Raw genomic sequence first — 19350 nt, 5'->3', positions numbered from 1 at the left:
AACCACACTTCTAGTAAGTCCTCAGGTGACGCCGATGCTGCTGGTCTGGAGACCAGACTTGGGGGGGCCACTGGCAGTGCCAGGGGTGACGACGAAGCACAGGAACTGGTGCTGAGAGGTGAAGCGCCAGGTGGGTAGATGAGACCAGAGCGGAGGTGACTTGGGAAGCACGGCTGGGTTGCAGGGCCTGGAGGTGTTTGTTAGAATGAGGAAGAGGAGCAAGTACGGGGGAAGCGATGCCAGAGCCCCAGTTTCCAGAGTATGGCAAAGGCGGTGCTTACAATTCTCTCCTGAGGGTCTTGCGTCCCTTGTCCACCTCCCGGGTAGGAGCCATTGGGCGTGAGCCGCCGGGTTAACGTCTGGGTACCCTCTCTGGTCTGTGGTGGGAAATAAGTGTAAGACGGAGCGGGGCTATGGTGGTGGCCTGGGAAGCCCTCGTCGCCTCTTCAGGGTGAAGCCTGTGCATGCGGGCGACTCACTGTGCCCCTGGGGCCCCTGAGGCATACCAGGGGGTATCTCTATGATCACCAGTGTTTCAGCTATAGATTACTGATCCCCACCAGCGGGTGCTGGGGCTGGAGGCCCCTGGGAAGAAGGTCCCAGAAAACTTGGGGGGGGGATGAGTGGGGCTGAAATCAGTCCAGGAAGGGTTTCCTCTCCTGCCTCAGTCCTACGCCCGACACTCACTACTGCTCTGTTAGGAGCGACAGGGTTGGAGGTGGGGCTGGGGGTGTCCTTCAAACTAAAAACAGGGGCCTGCAACCTGAGGAAGGCCTATTTGGATCGGGACAAGCAGCATTCAGCTGGAAGCTATTGGAGGGACAGAGGATGAGTAATAGGCTCCAAGAAGGACGGTTCTACTCTGAGGGCCACTGGTCTCCTGAGGCTGGGCGCAGAGGGGTGACGTGGAGTCATAGCTGAATGAGCCATGTGTTATGGGTTCCATGTGTCCCTACCCTTTAGTACCTCAGACAGAAGTCCTCACCCCTCAGTACCTCAGAAAGTGACCGTATTTGGAAAAACAGTCTTTACAGAGGTCACCAAGTCAAAATGAGGTCACAATGGCGGGCCCTAACCCAGCACACTGGTGTCCTTATCAAAACGAGAACTGTGGACCCTGAGGCAGACACACAGAGAGGGAAGATGACCTGAGGACGCAGGAAGCCTACGGCCACCTACAAACTGAGGAATGAGGCTACCAGAAGCTTAGAAGAGGCCGGAAACAGATCCTCTCTCACAGCACTCGGAAGGACCCAGCTCTGCCCATGCTTTGACTTTGGACTCCCAGCTTCCAGAACCGGGAGAGAATGAATTTCTGTTGTTTAAGCCGGTCAGTTGGTGGCTCTTTGTTACGACAGCCTCAGGAAACAAATACATCGTGACTTGTGGAAGGAGCCGCCTGGTCTTAGCAACTGGAAGGAGGCATTTGCTGGAGGCAAGGGTCTCTGCTGAAGGCCTGGCAGTGGGCCACTTTGGGAGGTGAGGGAGCAGACATCAAGGGCCGTGTGGCCTGCAGCCTGAAACCCGGCGGCTGACGCTCCAGGTGCGAGCGAGCACCCTTGCTTTCTTCAGAAGCGCTGTCTCCACAGGACACATCTGCTGTGGGAGAGGTCGAAGGCGCTTTCTGGCTGGAGGTGACTGTGAGGGCACAGTGCCCACTTGCCACCCTGGGTGGTCTGCACAAGCGCCCTCTGCTGGCAGAGGCTTCAGGCCTCCTTCCTCAAGGATGAGGGGCAGGAAGAGCCAACAGGGGCCCATCTCTGGCTACAAGCACTCCAAGTTAAGAAGAACCAGCCAGGCAGCTCTGCTGGGCACCAAATGACTGCAAAAGCCCTCTTCTTAATCAATAGTGTTTTATTGTCAGTTATAAATATTTTCCATTTGTCCCCTATGTACAGTTGCAAAATAGTTTATGATATTATACCATCACCCACCACTTGGCACCTTTCTATAAACTCCATGAAAAGTGAATAGGAAATAAAAAGCTCTTTTGGGGGGGGTCCCGCTCACCTGGTAACCCCCGACTCCAAAATTCCCCCCAACCCAGACAGCAGGCAGGTTGCAGCAGGTGCTACACAGTAGCAAAGGGACGGGAGAGGAGGGGGGCGGGGGGGCGGCGGCTCCCGGCAGGGTCAGGACGCCAGGCTCCTCAGGATGTTGGTGATGCTCCAGTGCTGGCCTGAGCACCTCTGCAGCACCAGCTGGAAGCCGAACTCCGAGTCGCTGTTCTCCTGCAGCTCCAGACAGCGCTTGGACTTGCGGTTCTGGATGGGGCCTCCCTGGGAGCCGGGGCAGAGAGGCGAGTCAGGGGCTATGGACGTAATGGGGGAATGTGGGGGGACCTCTGGCCTAGAGTTATCGGTGGGTCCACATGCCTGGGGTCCAGAGAGGCTACGAGAGGGGTGGGGGCCCGCATTCCCATGCAGGCCCTGCTCTGATATGTCTGTCTCCTCCCTAAGGCTGAACAGGTGCCTTGGTTTTCTTCACAGGGCCCTAGTTCTTTGTTAGGATGGAGATGCCCCACCCCAACTTCCATCCACGTGCTGAGGGGTGGCACGCTGGTTTGTTTCCATGGCTCCCACCCTGGGGGCCAGGCCCTGTCCCCCATAGGCATGGGCTGGGTCCTGCCCTGAAAAGACTCATTCTTTGGGACTCCCCTCCCCATGAGTGGCCTGAATATGAGCACCACTAGAGGTCCAGGACCTCTTGCTTTTAGGGCCCATGTACCCAAGTGGACTTCGAGCATCATCAGTGTGGGTCTCCACCAAACTCAGGCTCCTGGATATGTCTATCTCTTAGCTCTGGGCATGCATGGTTTTCCCCCATGCTGCTGATGTTCTAGAATGTTCAGTAGCCATGCATACTCAGTTTATGCCCCAAGGCCTCTTGCAGGAAAAGACGTTCTGCTCCCTTGAGCAGCCCCATAGCAGCAAAGAGGAGCCCGGTAAGTTTTTATTTTAGTGGGGTCCTTGCAGAGCTTGGGCACTCTGAGGCTGCTGACCATAAGTCTGAGCATTAGCCTGGACTATGTGAGCAGCTTAGAGTTATACCAATTCTGTAGGCAGGATTCCTCAGGGTAGGTGGTGGTCCTTGTAAGTGGACTCTTTGTAGCTTCATGGCACTTGAGTAGGTATTCAAACTTACCTTCTCCCCAGAATCTACTCCTCCTGCGTTTACCACCTCAGCAGTAGCCAGGCATTTGTGTGGGAGACCTGGGCATTTGCACGGACACCTCTGCCTTCTCCCCAGCATCTGATTAGGCACCAAGTCCTGCCAACTCCATGTCCCTCTTGCCTGGTGACTGTTCCCTTATTGCTATCACATCACACCTGCCTGGGTTCAGGCCACCATCTTCGGTCACCTGGACAACTGCACCAGCCTCCTTGCTGACCTCCAGAGGCAGGGAAGAGTGATCTCTCTGAAATGTACATTTGGCCTAGAGGAAAGAGCCCAAGTTCCGGAGTGCAGCCCCAAAGGCCTTTGTGGCCTCGTCTCCTCCCTCAGCCCCCACACACCTTTTGTGCAGCCATATCTAACCGTCTGTAGTTGTCTAAACCTGTTTGTATTATATTGGGGTTCCTAGACATCAAGCAAGCCGTGTCCTGTGCTGGGGGTCCTTCTCCATGCTTCCGTAGCCGGCTGAGCACAGTCACGTTTCAAGGCTTAGCTCCTGCTCCATTTTTTCCAGAAGTCTCTCATCTCTAGCCTCGGCCCCTCTCACCTCTTCTCCTCCAGGCCACCCAGCTGGCTAGGTGCTCTTCAGCCATGCTTTCTCCAGCCCAGCATGATTGAATGGTCATGGAATTACCTGTTTACTTGTCTTCCCACCCTCTACACTGATAGCTCTATGTCTTATCAATTTCTGTGCTCTCGGCATCCAGCAAAAAGCTGGGCACATAACAGATGATCAGTAAATGCTGGCTGTCATGACCTGCAGAGGTGAGAAGGGGTGGGTCACAGGACCGGGCCACGCTGCTCAGATGTTTCACTCTGGAGTGGCCTTGAGCAGGCCTGGCAGCAGGAGGGGGTAGCACAGGGGAGGCCCTTGCCTCTTATGACTGCAGCCCACCCCCAGCTACATGCCAGGCCCATTCCAGTGAACCGCACACCAGGAGAGAGGGAGACAGCAAACTTCTTCTGAAAGGGGTCATCCCCAGTCGGCTACCTCTATCCCCATGGTGACGGCTGACATCTCAAAGAACATGAACACTCGGTTCTCACAGCAACCTAGGAACCTGGCAGTATTTACAACGGTTGGACACACACATCCCTGAGACCCAACACTCCCGCGCCCAGGTCTGAATCTAGCGGAAGTGGAGACAAGCACTTGACTGTTTTCTGCAACATGATTGGTAAAAGCTCCAGTCTGGAAACAACCCCAGTGCCCATCAACAGTAGAATGGATAAATAACTTGTGGTTATTCACATAACAGAATACTGTACAGCATCACAAATATACCAACGAGAGCTCCACGAGTTATGAATAAACCTAACACACGTGTTAGCAGAAGAAGCCCGATAAAGAATACATACACATTTCCACTTATATCCACCTGCCAAGCAGGCCAAATAGGACCACAGTGTTAGAGCCAGGATGGGGGCTATCTTTAAGGAGGGGGAAGAGGGAAAATGATTGATAGGAGGCAACAGAGGGGCTTCTGGGATGCTGGTGGTGTGCTATTTCCTGACCTGGCTGGCAGTAATATAGGGGTTTGCTTTGCTTTAAACCGCTGAGCTGAACATTTACCTCGTGCACACTTCTGTATGTATGTGTGCTTCTTCCATTAAACAATTAAGACCAAAAAACTGCAGCTGCCTCAGAAGCGACTTTGAACAGTGGGTGAAGGAGGCTGGGAGTGAGTGGCTGGATGGCAAAGGGGATCGGGTGTGTATGTGCGTCGGGGAGGAGGAAGGGAATTCCCAATTTCCAGTGTGTGGGAGAGCGCCCCGCACGTTTGTCCCTGAGTATTCAGGGGAAGAAAGCGGGACTCTCCTGCTGTGTCCCGAGGTCGGTACCTCTCTGAGGAGGTGACTCATTGCACCCAAGAGCGGAGAGACAACAGCGCAAAGGGGAAACCCAAACAGCGAGCTCATCTCTCAGCCAGAGACACGGGCCGGCTCAGGCCCTGAGGGGGCAGAGGAGCAAGCGTCAGTGAGACAAGGGCTCAGAAAGGACCCTGGAGTCCGCATGTGGAATTGACGCTGAAGGCCGACCCTCTTGCTCTCATCAGCAACCTGGGCCACCTCTACCTCAGCCTGCGGCCTCCAGCTTGGCTGGGCCTCCTCCGGGGATTCACACAGCCCTCCTGAACCAGCACGTTCGTTCCCACGCTGCTCTGCCCAGGAGCATTCTCCTCCCATCCCAGCTCGAATCCTTGCCATGGGGGCCTCCAGCAACGGGCCCCAGACCGTCCCCCTGAGGTTCCCACATGTGGGTCTGCTCCCACTTCTCCACCCTTTCCCTTCTAATGGGAAGATGGGGCTCGATGTCCCCGAGGTCCGTGCTTTTCTTAAACTTGCTCAGTTCCTTGTGGAATGATTTTGTATAATTTTTCCACTCTGCCTGCCCTCCTTGGGACAAACCCCAATTATTCTGTGTCACTCAGAACTGCCTGCCAAGCAGGGGGCTGCCACCCCATTTCCACTGGACAATAGACTCCTTCATCACAGCCACTGAGTCAGCACTTTCGGGGGACACGCCACGCCCCTGGGCTGACGATAGGGTGACAGCTTCGAGCGGCCTGCTTGGAAGCTGTGGGTCCCCATCCTGTCCCTCAAAAGCTGGACTTGTGGACCCAGAGACATCCCTTGTGATGCTTGCTCTGAGTGAGGCCAGCCCCTCGCTCTGCCAGGCCCAGGTTTCTGTGGCTTCTGTTTCCGTGGCCTGAGCATACCCGCCGCCCACACCCGGGTTGGGCCGTGTCTCTTTGGCAGGTGTGTGCCCAGGCTCCCCTGACCCTCCGACACCCCTGCCAGCCGGGGGTGTGCCTGAACCCTCGTTGCTAAGAGTGGAGCTCAGGCAGGGTGTGCGTGAAACCAGCCCTGCTCACTAATTCCTGAGCTCTGCCGGCCTTTCTGGCGGTGAGAGGGGATGGGGCGGGGGCTGACCTACAAAGCTTCACTCCTGGTTGTCAGCTGGTGGCCCTGGGCGAGCCACTCTCTGGTTCCGCTGTGTCTAGGACCAGATGGTAATTTCTGTCCTGATCACTGGAGGACGACCAGAAGGAGGAATGGGAAACCCTTTCATCAGCTATAAAACCACCAACGGATGTGTACCAGGATGAGGACTCCGGAAAAAATGCACAATAGGCAGAAAGGGGACCAGAGCAAGTGCCCACTCACTCTGCTGAAGGCGGGCTTCTCAGCATCTCCTCAGGGGCTGGCCCAGGCCTTGAGTGCCAGCGGCCAGCTGCCTTTTGTCAACCCTGGATCAATGAACTTGGAGAAACTTGTCCAAAACAGAGAAGGCGCAGTCTCTCCTTTCCTGCTACCACTCAGGCACGTTCTGAGCCTCTCACAGGGCACCTTGCCAAGCCCAAGGGAGGGAGGAGGTCTCTGAGGAGGAAAGCATTCCTTCAGAGACTCAAATGTGATATTTCCCAGGCCCCATCTTGGCCCTCGGGACCCTGGAGAGAGGAAGTGTGGTGACCCTGGGGCAGAAGCAGCCAGTGTGGCCTCTGGGAAGGATGTGGAAGAAACAGAGCGAGGCCAAGAGCAGGGCTGTGAAGGAGACACAGCCCCAGTGAGAGCATCTGGGCTTGTCAGGGAGGGTGAAGTAGGCCATCAAGGAGAGCCTCCTCCATACAGCCTCCAATAGGAGACTCTTGTAGAGCAGAAGAGTAAAGCCCATGTGGAGGCCTCACTGAGCAGCCCTGGTCAATGTCTGGGGAGCACCCCTGGGCTGGAGGAGGAGGGGTCAGGCCACTTTGGTGCCAGAGCTATAGCACCGGCCACGGGTGCTGCCTCCCTCCCGTCTTCCTTCTCGGACCTCAGCCTCTGTCACTGAACAAACTCTAGGCTCTCACCCTGTCTCTGGACAGGTTCCATTTGCCACAATTGCAAAGGAGCCTTCCTTTCCTCCATTCCATCCTTTTCTGGTGAGCTCAGCACCCTTGGGAGCAGCCTGGCGTTGTTTCTCTCCGTACCTCTCCTCGCTGGCTCTGCGCGGAGACAGAGCTAACAGCAGTTAACACTTACTTCCCAGGTTCCTAGCAAATGCTCCACACGGCCAATCTCATGTATTTCTCATGATAGCCTTGAGGGGTGGAGATGGTAATCTTCCCCATTCTATAGAACTGGGGACTAGGGCTCAGGAAGATCGGGACATGGGCCCACGGTCATGTGGTCAGTAGCGGTAGTGCCAGGCTGGGAGCCTCGAGTCTCCGCCGTTCCCTGTTCCTCACTCGATGCGTGGCTCGGCCCACCACACCACCTCTCCGCCCCACGCCTGTCTCGAGGTAGCAGACTAGACTAAGAGCTGCCGGTGCCTCAATGTCTGGGGCAGAGGAGGGTCACCTTCAAGGGCTTCAGGGGCTCTGTAGAGCCAGTTTGGGCCAGGTCTTTTGAGGGTTCTCTGCAGACACATGACTCATCCATCTATTCACCCATCTGTCAGATATTTAGTGACTGTGTGCCAGGAGCAGTTCTAGGCCATGGAGATACACAAGTGAGGAAACAGGAACAGATTTTTGTCTACGTGGGGACTATATTCCAGGGGCCGGAGCAAACAGTCAATTCTGTGGAGTGTTAGAGCGATGAGGCTGTGCGCAAAAATGGACGGACTGTGAGCCCTTAAAATTAATGTGTTGAAGCCCTAATCCCACCGTGTTGATAGTTGGAGGTGGGGCCTCTGGGAGGTAATTAGGTCATGAGGGGAGAGCCCTCATGAATTGGATTAGTGTCCTTTTAAGAAGGGACACAAGAGAGATGCTCTCTCCCTCTGCTGCATGAGGCCATGGTGATAAAGGGAACACGTGCCACCCAGGAAGAGGGTTCTCAGCAGACCCTACCTGCTGGCACCCTGATCTTGGACCTCCCAGGCTTCAGAACTGTCAGAAATAAATGTTTGTTGTTTAAGCCACTCAGTCGATGGTCTTTGGGTTTCAGCAGCCTGAACGGCCTCAGACAAACCAGGTAAGAGAATGGAGCGAGCAGGCGGCAGCAAGAGGTGGCCAGGGTGACCCTCACCAGGAAGGGAAGAGCTGAGCGAAGACACAAAGAGGGAGAGAAGGTGGCCCGGGTGGGACCTGGGGGCGGTCCTGTGCCCCAGAGCAAGGCTCCTGCACCAGCAGAGGCCTAGCGTGTTCAGCAAACAGCAACGAGGCCGGCGCGGAGGCCACGGGGCAGCGCGGGCGTGGGGTAGGAGTAGGAGGTAAGGCCCAAGAGGTGAGGTAGGGTCAGGTTCTGTGAGGCTCAGTGAGGACTCACAGCCACTGAATGGACTTTGGCTTTTAATCTGGTGACAGGGGCTTTGCAAGGTTGGACTGACATGCTAACCGGGCCACTCTGGCTGTGTGAGGCATGGAGTATTGGAGGAAGGAAGGAAGGAAGCAAGGAGGCCTGTTTGCAGGCTCTTGTCCTCACAGCCTGGGCCCATCCAGCAGCCCCTGGGCCATGCCCTGGGCTCCGAGGGGCTGGGGCTTGATGCAGATCCCCGGCCAGCCCTGTCCTCCAAGGAGGGCACAGTCCCTTGGTTTACCAGTCCAGGCGTCTAAATTATTTGTGTAATACATACAACAACAGGATCTGGAAACACACAATACTTTTAATTAAAGAATTTAAAAAAGGGCAATTAAACCTGGCAGGAGAGATGCCGCAGCACACAGAGAGCTTAATTGGAATGGAAACTGAATTAAATATGGAAACAGCATTAAAAAAAATCGAAAGCTGAATGTATAGAATTAAGGAAGCTAATAATAATTCCTAGAGGTGGGCTCCCAGCCCCCAGCCTGGTTCCTGCTCCTTCTGGGCTTCTCTGGAATAGTCACTAGGAAGAGCACAAGAGGCGGGGTGGGTGGAAGCGATGGAAAAGGGGCTCTGCTCCCGGCCTCGCCACTGGCTCTTCCTGCCTGACCCTGGGTCGGCAGCTCATCCTGGGCCTCAGTCTTCTCATTTGCAGAAGGCCCGGAGAGCTGCGGGACGCTCAGATTTGTGTCTGGCCATTGGGCAGTGATGATATGTAGCGTGGGGCTCATGGAGCCGTGGACCACTGTGTAGCTGACCCCAAATCATGCAGCATGCACTTCCCTTCTGCCTCAGTTTCCCCAACTATGTGCCTGCGGCAGCTAGAAGTTTCCTAACTAGCCCAGTTCCTCCTGGGGGTATAGGCCAGGTAAATAGATTAGACAGAGTCCCTGGAGGGCTCGCTTACCGCAGATCACTTCTGGACCCGCAAGAGGGCCCGGAAATGTGCCTCATTAGGTTCCCAGGTGCTGCCACCACCGGTGCTGGTGGCTGGGGACCACAAAGAAGCTGTCACCTTCTCTCAAGGAAGGGCTGGGCCTGGCTTGTTGCCTGCAATTGCGACCTGAGGAGATGTGTCTGGAGCCTCTGGGCTGAGCTCAGGCTGGTCTCATGTTGACCACCAAAGCGTTCAGAGGAGGTTGTGTGGAGGGACTCCTGTATTCCAAAGTCTTTTTTGCCTATTTCAGAGCTCCCGTTCTACTTTCCTTTCTAATTAATTTTCCACGGCCAGATGGCCCAGTGTGTCTTTGGCTTTAAGCACAGTGGGCTTGGGAGTTTCCAGGTTAAGCAGTTAATGATTAGTAATCAAATACTTCAAAGCATGGATGGGATGTTAGCACTGGTTAAAGAAACTCTGAGATTAAGTCTTTTGGTAGAGAAAAGTGGTCTTTCTATATTATGAATATTCAACACTAGATTTGTTCAAGAAGTACTCTGGCATTTATCTTTCTTAAAGGAGACTCACCAGTGCCTGAGCGAGAGTTGGCCTGGGATTTGCTTTGAAGGTCCATTGGACTGAAGATGGGGTAATGGTGATGTCAAGTGCAAAAAAAAAAAAAAAAAGATGAAGGTGGGTTATGGAGATAGCAGGGTGGCTGGAAGGAGTGCGCTGAGGGGGCAGGAATCCAGCCAGTGCACACACATCAGTGTGTGACTGGTTGGCAAGGAGACTCTGGCTCCAAACTCCCATTGCAGTCATTCACTGATTTTCTAGAGGCAAGATGAAGAAAGACACCATGGTATGGTGGTTTAAAGCATGGATCCCAGGGGCAGAATTCCTAGATTTGGACTTGGACAAATTACTTAGTCTCTCTGTGCCTCAGTTTCCTCATCTGTATAATGAGGATAATTAAAGTACCTGCTAGCATTGTCATGGGAATTAAGTAATATTTATAAAGCAGTTACAATACCAACCGGCACATAGTAAGCACCATATAAATGTTTGATAAATACATTTAAAAATCTTATTCGGGTCTGAGTAGTGGGAACCTGAGTAGTGGGAACCATCACACCTGCTCCTGGCTCCTGATCTCTGTGAGATAAGCAGGGGGTGGGGGGAGGGTGCTGACTGCCATAAACCAAACATCACAAACTTCCAGGGCCTATGCAAGGCTTTGTTCATCCATCAAAACTGGACGGTTCTACATTTGCCCCTTCATATGACATGGGAATGAAAAGGTGTTTTATTCCAGAGCCACAATGAAATACCTGATTATAGTCTTTTCTTTCAGTACAAAAGGTTCCTGAATTCGGACTTCCTGACAGCGACTGGGGATCAGGATGGGAGAAAGTCAAGGACTCCTCCTCCTTGAGTGGGGGGGAATTCTTTGGCAGAATTAGCCGTGCTCCCTGGGAAATGCACTCTGCAAATAGATTCTTTTTTGAGTGGGTTACTCATCTTGCATCAAATTATCAAATTAGACCCCACAAATCAGAGCCAATTATCCTGGACAGGCAGGCCTGGCTCCACACTCAGCTCTCTTCCGGGCAGTCTCCTTATACTCTCGAAAATTTCTTCTCTCCTGACATTAATAGATATCTCTTGTTATCCGTGATGCTCATGTGGAAAATGCATAAATTCTTTGCAGAGAGCGAGGCAAGCACAGGGGCTCAGGTGTGGGGACAGCCTACCAGTGGGAACGCTGATCTCTGTTCTCTTGGACACCCAGAAGGACCTTGCTAGTGTTTCCACCAAAGAACTCAACAGCCAAGGGCAGTGATGGCAAACCCCACAGTCTGGGAGTGGCATGAGACACAGCCTGGATACCCTGACATTCTGTCAAACCTCCTGTTTTAAAAAATATTCGTACCAATTTGTACCCTGCTCCACAGTATGCATGTTTGTTTTAGTATAAAGCATTTCCACCCCCTTCCTTCAAGTCTGAAGTTATAGGAAGAAGTGCATATTTACCCTATAATTTAGAGTACCTCACATAACACATGTGTATGTATAGCAGTTAGGACGCACCACCACCTAAATGTGTTCTTTGTAGGAACTAGGGATTTCTCCAGCTAAGCAGGGCCCTTTACTATTATGCTGAAATGTCCTTTTGCAGTGTGCACACATGCGTGCAAGGCGAGTCATCAGTGGTAAACTTTTGTCCTTCTTAAAAGTCTCCCACAGACCTAGCTCAAGACCTGGCACATAGGAGGCCTTTGGTTAATAATTGTAAATTTCTAAAACAAAAAGAACTGCTTCATTTGATTAATAGCACGTTGGGTGACTCCTCTGTCTCAGCTTTCCATGAGGTGCTGGAGATACTGGAAGTGTCTGTCCTCCCGTGTACCAGTTGATGGATGAGAGGGGCATCAAGTGACATAATGGAAAAACAATTGCATACAGTAGGAAAAAGATGTACAAAGAGTTCAGCTCGTTTTTGAACTCCTGATGAGTTCAAATGAGTTTAATGAGGCAGGCCCAGCGAACCTTCCAGGTAGGGATGCCCTCCTCAGGGCTCACTGCCTAATTTCAGCTTAGAATTACAGGATTTTGGGGTGGGCAAGCCCTTCAAGCCATCCAGCCCAAATCCACCGAGAGCTGTAGAGCCTTGGATGACCTGCTGCATGGTCCCCTGAGCTCACCTCTTCCCTGAACTGCCAACCTCATGTCTGGACAACTCAGACTATGAGAAAGGTGCTCTATAAATTGTCCTGGACTCGCCAGGCCTCCCTCAGAGCCAAGAGGACAAGGCTGCTTTCCTGCGCTTAGGGCAGCCCTTCAGCTTTGAGAAGGCGGAGCTACGGTGCTCCTGTCTTTCTGGTTCAACAGCCTCCAATTCCTTCAACCATGCATTCAAACAGATAGGGAGAATTTAAGGAAGTCAGATCTTAGAAGACACACATCATATGGCAAGAATCTCCGTAAGAACATCTTGAAGAGAGGGATCCAGCCTTTGTGTAACCATTCGCGGTAATGGTGGTGAGGCAAGAGCGGCATCTCATTACCGTGGAGAGGCGGTCCATCGCCTTGCTTGGCAGCTGTCCTCCCACCGAGTTCTCTGTAGTGACTGGATATCTGTGCACTCCCTCTCCTTCTATGGGTACCGGCCTCACTGACTAAATGCCTCTTTCACTAACATTTCATCACCAAATCCCAGAATTCCCCCAAATCTCAGTATGGAGGGTCCTCTCAGAAGACTGAAAGTCCTATAATTTATAGGCAACAGTTTAGGAGATTCTTTAAACCAGGAGGCATCACAAGCTAGAGAAGTCACAAAAGGCAGCAACTACTTCCAGTGTTCACGGAATTTCATCATGTTGACGTGGGAGATGTTGGCTGTCTAGAGACAAGTGAATCGCTTGGGAGAGACAACTCTGCCTGTCCACCCGCTGTTTTTCAAACCTAGAGCCTAGGGTGTCCCTGGGTTAAATAATAACCCTTCACAATTATCTCATTTCCTCCATCACTACTTCCGACAGACTGATGCAAATGTCTCTCAAAGTCTCCCCACCCCCAACAGCTGCCCGGCCTCACACCCTCATGGCGATCGAGCTGCCCCATCTCTCATGGGGATGATGGAAGAGTCCCCTAACTTGCTTCCATGTCTCTTATGTTCCAATCCACCCTGAACTCTGTTACCAGAGGGGTTCAGACACCTTTGTGGCAATCCACTGCTTAAAACTTCCCCCGGTTCTGCCGTCTGTTTTTAAGGTGAAGTCCAACTTGTTGGCATGGCTTTCGACAATCACCACTATCTGCATCCAAAACGGGCTCTTTATGTCTGAGCTCTCTCATGCCTCTTTGGAGATTCTGAATTCCACCCATACCAACACTGGGTTTCCATTACTCAGACATGCTCTGTTTTTTTCTTGACTTTGTCCAGGCTGAGCCTCTACATGGGATGTTCTCCTTTTACACCTGGGAGCTGGCCTGCAACGTTCAAGATCCAGATCAAACAAGTCTTGAATTGAAGGTGGCGGGCTCAAGGATGGCCCAGAACGTCACACATCCCTCATTTCTGGTCTCCTCACTCATTTTGTTGCGTGTTTATAGGCTCCTGAGTTACTCCAGGGCAGAGGCTGGGTCTGTTTCATATTTGCATCCTTCCTGCCCAACCCCCACGCTCAATAAATGTTTGACGAATAACTGAAGGAAAGAATGTTCATCATCAGAAAACTGCTCATCAGAGCCCTGTACATCAGTGTTGCCAAGAGTTGTCTCATCACATGTGGTTTCTCAGTGTCAGTATCTAATGCTGTCCTGATTCATCCTGAAGGATCAGAAATTCGGAAGTGCTTGCAGGGCATAGAAGAAAGGCGTTTTATTTGTTAAGCAGAAAATCAGGGTAGGAGATGGAACACTAAGATACTCAAATGCCTATCTTCTTTGTAGGAGAACCTGGGAGAATCGTGCTGGATTATTTTGAAATTAACTCAGCCTGAGTGTCTGTGGAGTTTAAACGCAGCCTCAGGAGAGTAAATAATGCAGAATGCGAAACCAGAAAGGAGACTGGAGATGCACCAGTGAATCTCCTAGCAGTCCAGCTTCTGCACCAGATCATTCAAGTTGGTAGGATACCCATGTAGTTTGCAAAGACTAAAACCTGTTGCAAGAAAAGTAGCCGAAGCACACGATTTAATCATGTAAGAGGTTTCCAGCCTCCTCTGGCCTGGTCAACAGTAGTTCCTAACCAGGGAGGCCTTGCAGATTCCGGGTTGCTTGATAAATATCCATCATTTTGCATTAAACAAAAAATTCACATATGCTAATCTTTAAATATCAGGCAAGGACGGCTGCTCTGGGTTTGCAGATGAGGGATTTAAAAATATTACTTCCAAACGGTTCCCCTTGGTAGAAGGATCAAAGATGTGACTGCCAAACCACCCTGGGAGTTAATTAGATGTATGTGTGAGTGGCTGACGACTGCCCAGGCTCCAGGATTCCATTCCAACATTCCTACTTTGTCGGTCACTGTGTCCTTTCAAGCAGGAATCACATGGGGCTGCCTGTTCAAGGCCATGTGCTGAGCTGAGGAAAGCAAAGAGCTGGATTTGGGGGTGTCTTTGCCTTGAGTACGTCTATTTTATGGGGCTGTTCCTTTCTCTGCCCCGGTCAGGGATGGACAGATGAGATGAAGGCCAGCCAGGGGCACCCAGGCATCTATCTGTGTCTGGAGATGGAGATGAGTTGCTTCGGCCTGAGACCTTGTGCGCATGTCTGTCCGTGAGGGTTGGAAAAAAGTCAGAGGGGCCTGGGTGTGGAGCGGGGATGTGAAGCAGCCTGAGTTCGGAGTCAAACAGTGTGTTTGAATTCTGGTGCCATCTCTGAGGCCCTGTGATCTTGGCCAGGTGACTTCACCTCGTTTTGTTGTCTTTGGGATGGAGCTGCCATGCTTACGAACACTGCACTTCATGAGTCTGGACACAGTGGTCTTGAGGAGCTCTGTGTCCCTGGTGGTTCAGGGGCCCCTCGGAGGAGCAAGGCTTCCAAAGAGGCCAGGGAGCTCACTTGAGTTTAACAACACTTGTATCCTGGTGACACCAAGTCCCCAGAGCAGCAGGTGCGTGGCTGGGCCATGACCTCCAGGGGCTATTCTGGGACTGCCCAGGGCCTCTCTCCTTCCTCCCGGTGAATTGAAGCAGCATGTTCGTCCATCAGAGGACTCCAGCCACACATGTCAATCTGCCTGACCCACAACCACCAGAAGCTGGGCATCTCAGTTCAGCCTCAGACCTTGCCCTGAGAGGAGCTCTCGATGGCCAGGCAGGGCCATAATGACCCTGGGGTCGCTCACGGAGAAGCGGGAAGAGGGAACCTCCAAATGTTCAGACTGCATTTCTGCCTCCCGCTGGCTCTTCTTCCTGCCCCTCTTCCACTTCTAGAAGATCCCCTTCCTACTCAGCCCCACAATACTTGCCACAGGGGCATTCAAAAGCCCACACCTCAACATGCCAGTCCCCTGTCACACGTTTTCCCGCCCACAGGCTCAAGTCCAGGCTCGTCTGCATACTCCCCCCACCCCGTGCAGTCCAGGCCCCACCACACCCGACTATCCGCAGCTCCCTGAACATAGCCGGGATTTGATGCTTCACGGCTTCTGCCCATGCTGTTCCCTCTCCCTGGAATGCCCTTCACTATTTTCATAGGGAGCAAGCTCCTACAAGTTCTTCAAGGTCCAAGGTAAGTGCTCTCTTCTGAAAAGCCAGCAGCCCTGCTCCAGCTCTCCCCCCAGCCCCCCCAACCCAACTCCCTCCATCTTCCTGGACAGTTTCTTCAAAGTTCCCAGGAGGAAGCTGAGCTCATGGGCCCAGCAGGCTTGGCTGAAGGCAGCAGAGAATGGCCTGATGTGAGCCTCGGCACAGCCCTTCCAGATGGGATGATGTCTACTTCACCCCAGCAAAGTCAGCCCCACTCATCTCCACAGGGACGATGTGTCCATTTCCCTCTGTTGCCCCCAGTCTGCAGACGGATTGTGCATCTGGCCTAAGCCGGGAAACGCCAGCCAGCAAGCACACATCTAGTCGGCCTCCCTGAACACACACCCCCAGCCCTCTTCCCTGCCTCTCCTCTTAAGGGAGGGCAGAGGAGAAACACAGCCCCACCCCATGTCACTCAGGACTAGACACCTGCCAGGGGACAGTGACAAAGGCTTCTGCTGGGCAGAGTGTGGGGTCAGAGAGGTGCTTCAGTGAGAGAGAGGGAGGTGGCAGGAAGGTGTGCCCTGCATTCTCAAACCTCAGCCCTGACCCTGACCTTCTTCCTAGTGGCCACTACTGAGTAAAAAAGAGAATCTTTGAAACAGTTCATGGATCGTAACCCACATGAACACGTTGGGCATGTTAGTTACCTTCTTTGTGCTCAGTTTCCTCGTGGTCCCTACATGCAGCTGTTCTGAAGAATAAATGAGCTTCCAACACAGGAAGGACTGGGACAAGAGTCACCGGTCCTGGTGCACCATCCCCTCTCACCGAACGCCACACGTCTGCAGGCCCAGCCAGGACTCGGGGCTGCCACACGCATCTCCTACCTGCCCTTGGAGGGGCTTCCAGTCAGCTCCCTGTGCTGCTCCCCAGCACCTGCTTTCCTAGGGGCCATGAGGCCCTCATCTGGCCTCTTGCTCCTGATCTCTGAGTAGCCCTTAAATCTATGGCCTTGTTTTGAACTCAGTATTGACCTTCATCACTATTTAGGACCCAACTCAGTCCTCTGGTTGCACACACCCACATCACAGATCAAAGGTTCCCCTAACCGGAGAATACAATGGAGCCGGGACCTCCCCTGCCCTGCCCCCCACCATGGGGAGTAGCTGCCAGCCCCTTCCAGGGCCCACCAGCTTCCTCCTTCCCAGGGCGGGAGCAGCTTGCTGGGAGGCTGAGTCAGAGTCTCTGCCACTCAGTCCCACGAACACAGATATTCCCTTTCTGACCACGTACAGTCCCCTGATGTCTTAGAACTCTGTGGGCTCCCTCACTTCCTGTTCTGAACACTTCCTCTGTACCGCTGGGGGTGGTGGGTGTTCCTACCTATGGGGGAAAACTGGCCCTAACTTAGTGGATTCCCTGGGGGCTTGGAACCTCTGGGCTGAGGCCCAGGTCTCCTTCAAAGCTGGGTCACTGTGGGCTCCTCCAGGTGGGCATCTTGATCCTTGGGCATCATTTTATAACTGGGCCACTGGAGAGCAGGAAGTCAAACATGGGTCTCAGAGCTGATGGAGGCTGAATACAGGAATGCTTCCTGGTCGCCGGTGTACACGTTGCCCTTTGAGGAAGCCTCCTCCCCTAGAGTGAGCCCATTCTGGGAGGAAGGCGGAGCGGGGCACAGACCAGAGGTGCCTCAGCACTGGGCTTCATGCCAGGAGAAGGGGCGTGTGGAGGAGACATGTGAGAGTTTACAGACAGAGACATCCGAGTCTAAATCCCAGCCCTGATCCTTACTGTGTGACTTTCAGCACATGACTTCCCCCTCTGAGCCTATTTCCTTATATCTACAAATCAAATCGAATGATAATAAAACAACAGTGACAACAACAACAAGAGGGATTCCCGTTTTAGAGCCAATATCAGGAGCCAATGAGCTAACGTACAGGAAATGCCTGGCACATAGTCGGTGCCCAGTAACTCCCGAGAGTCGGCACTGAGTCCCAGCCTCCCTCTTGCCACCGTGTCCCTTTCCTCCCCCTCACCTCCCATGTGCTCCCCGGCCCCTTGGACCTTCTCCCCGCTCTGCTCTCCTGCTGCCCTTGCTGGGGGCCCTGGCACTGTTACCTGAGAGAACTGCCAGTGAAGCTTCATTCTCTTGGCTTTGGCGTAACTGCACTCGATAAGCCGTGGCCGACTGTTGACGTCCACCAGGCACCGGTTGTCATCGTCGTCGACCGTGGGGCTCAGGATCCCCACGTGGATCTGCTGACTGCTTGTGTAGTACACGTTCTGGGGCCGAGGGAAGAACGCAATTAAATGTAGTGGCCAGAGAGATGGGGAGTCTCAGGGGGCCGCTCCCTGGTCTATAAGTTACTTTCTATTGCAACAGGCAAGAAGGAGAAATCCTTTAACATCATGATCCAGGACCGTATCTGGTCCGCACGTGTAACTGAAACCAAATTTCCAAGAAATCAAACTTAGTCTTAGCATATGCAACACAATGTGATGTTTTCTATTCTATTCTTTCACTGAAAAGCATTGGTCATAACCTTTTCAATTGATTTCACCACCCACAGTTTAAAAAGCATGGCTTGAATCTGTTATTTGCAGGCTTGCTGACTTCCTCCCCTCATAAATATTTTGTGCAAGATACTGTGCTTGGCTAGTAGATAAAGAGAAAAGACCTGTGCCATAGGGAGTTCAGGGTCTTATAAAATATAATGTCCATCTAGACTCAGGCTGTGTAGACCAAGGATTGGCAAACTTTTTCTTAAAGGGCCAGGTGGCAAGTAATTTTGGCTTTGCAGTGTGTTGGGAGGTCCCTAAGGCCACTCCCAGGTTTAAAGATTTGTTAGGGCTCACAAGACACAGCACGTATTTGTACTCACAGCTGTGATTTATTATAGAAAAAGGATACAAATCATATTAGGAAAGGGAAAAGGCATATAGGGCAAAGTCTGGGGGAAACCAGTGGAAGCTTCTGAAGGTACTCTTCTCATGGTCACAAAGATACGCTTAATTCCCTCCACAAGGAGCTGAGACAACACGTGTGAGATGTTTTCTACCTGGAAAGTTCTTAGAGACTCAGCTGGGCTTTAATCAGGGCCAGTCTCGTACGCATACTCTGCCTGGCACATATCAAAATCCCAGACTCCCAGAACGAAAGCAGGTGTTTAGCACAAACCATATTATTTGTACAGTCTGGTTATGCATAGTGAACTACTCTTATAGATCTGGGGATGGCGGGAACTCTCCTGAAATCCAAGTTGCAAGCAGTCCTTTCAAAGGACAGCAGTCAGCCTCACTGTGTTAACTCTTTCTTGCACAGAGGGCCATACGGTCTGAAAACTCAACTCTGACACTGTAGCACGAACACAGCCACAGACAATACGTGAATGAATGGCTGTTAGGATAATGCTTCAATTACAAAAAGAAGGGGTGTGCCATGGGCTGCAGTTTACTGGCCCTGATCTAGAAGAAAGCCACATGACCCTTGGCCTTCTAAGTTTCTAGTCACTTCCCTCAACCTTAAGTCATGGTTTCCAAAAAGGGCTCTGAGTGAGCAGTCATAGGTTCTGTGAGTCTTTTTCTTCATTTTACTAAAGAAATGAATACCCCCACTTATGATTAGGCCCCAGGGTCACATTGAGATACTACATTTCTTTGCTTTATGTTAGAGTTCAGGGTGGGCCCTCTTGTTATCTTCATATATTAAGACATTCTTACTGGTAAATACTGTTGATTAATTCCAAATGATAACATGAAAATTTCTTATTTTAGTAGAAAAGGGTGGTTGACAAGGACAGG

General features: G+C 52.3%; 1 protein-coding gene across 1 annotated transcript in view; it reads right to left on the bottom strand.

The window, feature by feature from the left end:
* Nucleotides 1–1857: 1857 nt before the first annotated feature.
* GALNT18 (polypeptide N-acetylgalactosaminyltransferase 18) overlaps nucleotides 1858–19350 on the bottom strand; it is a 355226-nt gene continuing 337733 nt past the window's right edge. Inside the window, exons 10-11 of the mRNA XM_077761194.1 lie at nucleotides 17668–17832; nucleotides 1858–2279 (exon numbers count right to left, since the gene is read on the bottom strand). Of these exons, the coding sequence (XP_077617320.1) occupies nucleotides 2133–2279; nucleotides 17668–17832 (312 nt within the window). The 3' untranslated portion in view covers nucleotides 1858–2132. The remainder of the gene's footprint in view (nucleotides 2280–17667; nucleotides 17833–19350) is intronic.

The sequence above is a fragment of the Crocuta crocuta genome, unplaced genomic scaffold (genome assembly GCF_008692635.1).
Source record: "Crocuta crocuta isolate KB4526 unplaced genomic scaffold, BGI_CrCroc_1.0 scaffold233, whole genome shotgun sequence".
NCBI lineage: Eukaryota > Metazoa > Chordata > Mammalia > Carnivora > Hyaenidae > Crocuta > Crocuta crocuta.
Note: the sequence above shows the minus strand (reverse complement) of the source record. Positions and strands in the feature narration are given on the sequence as shown.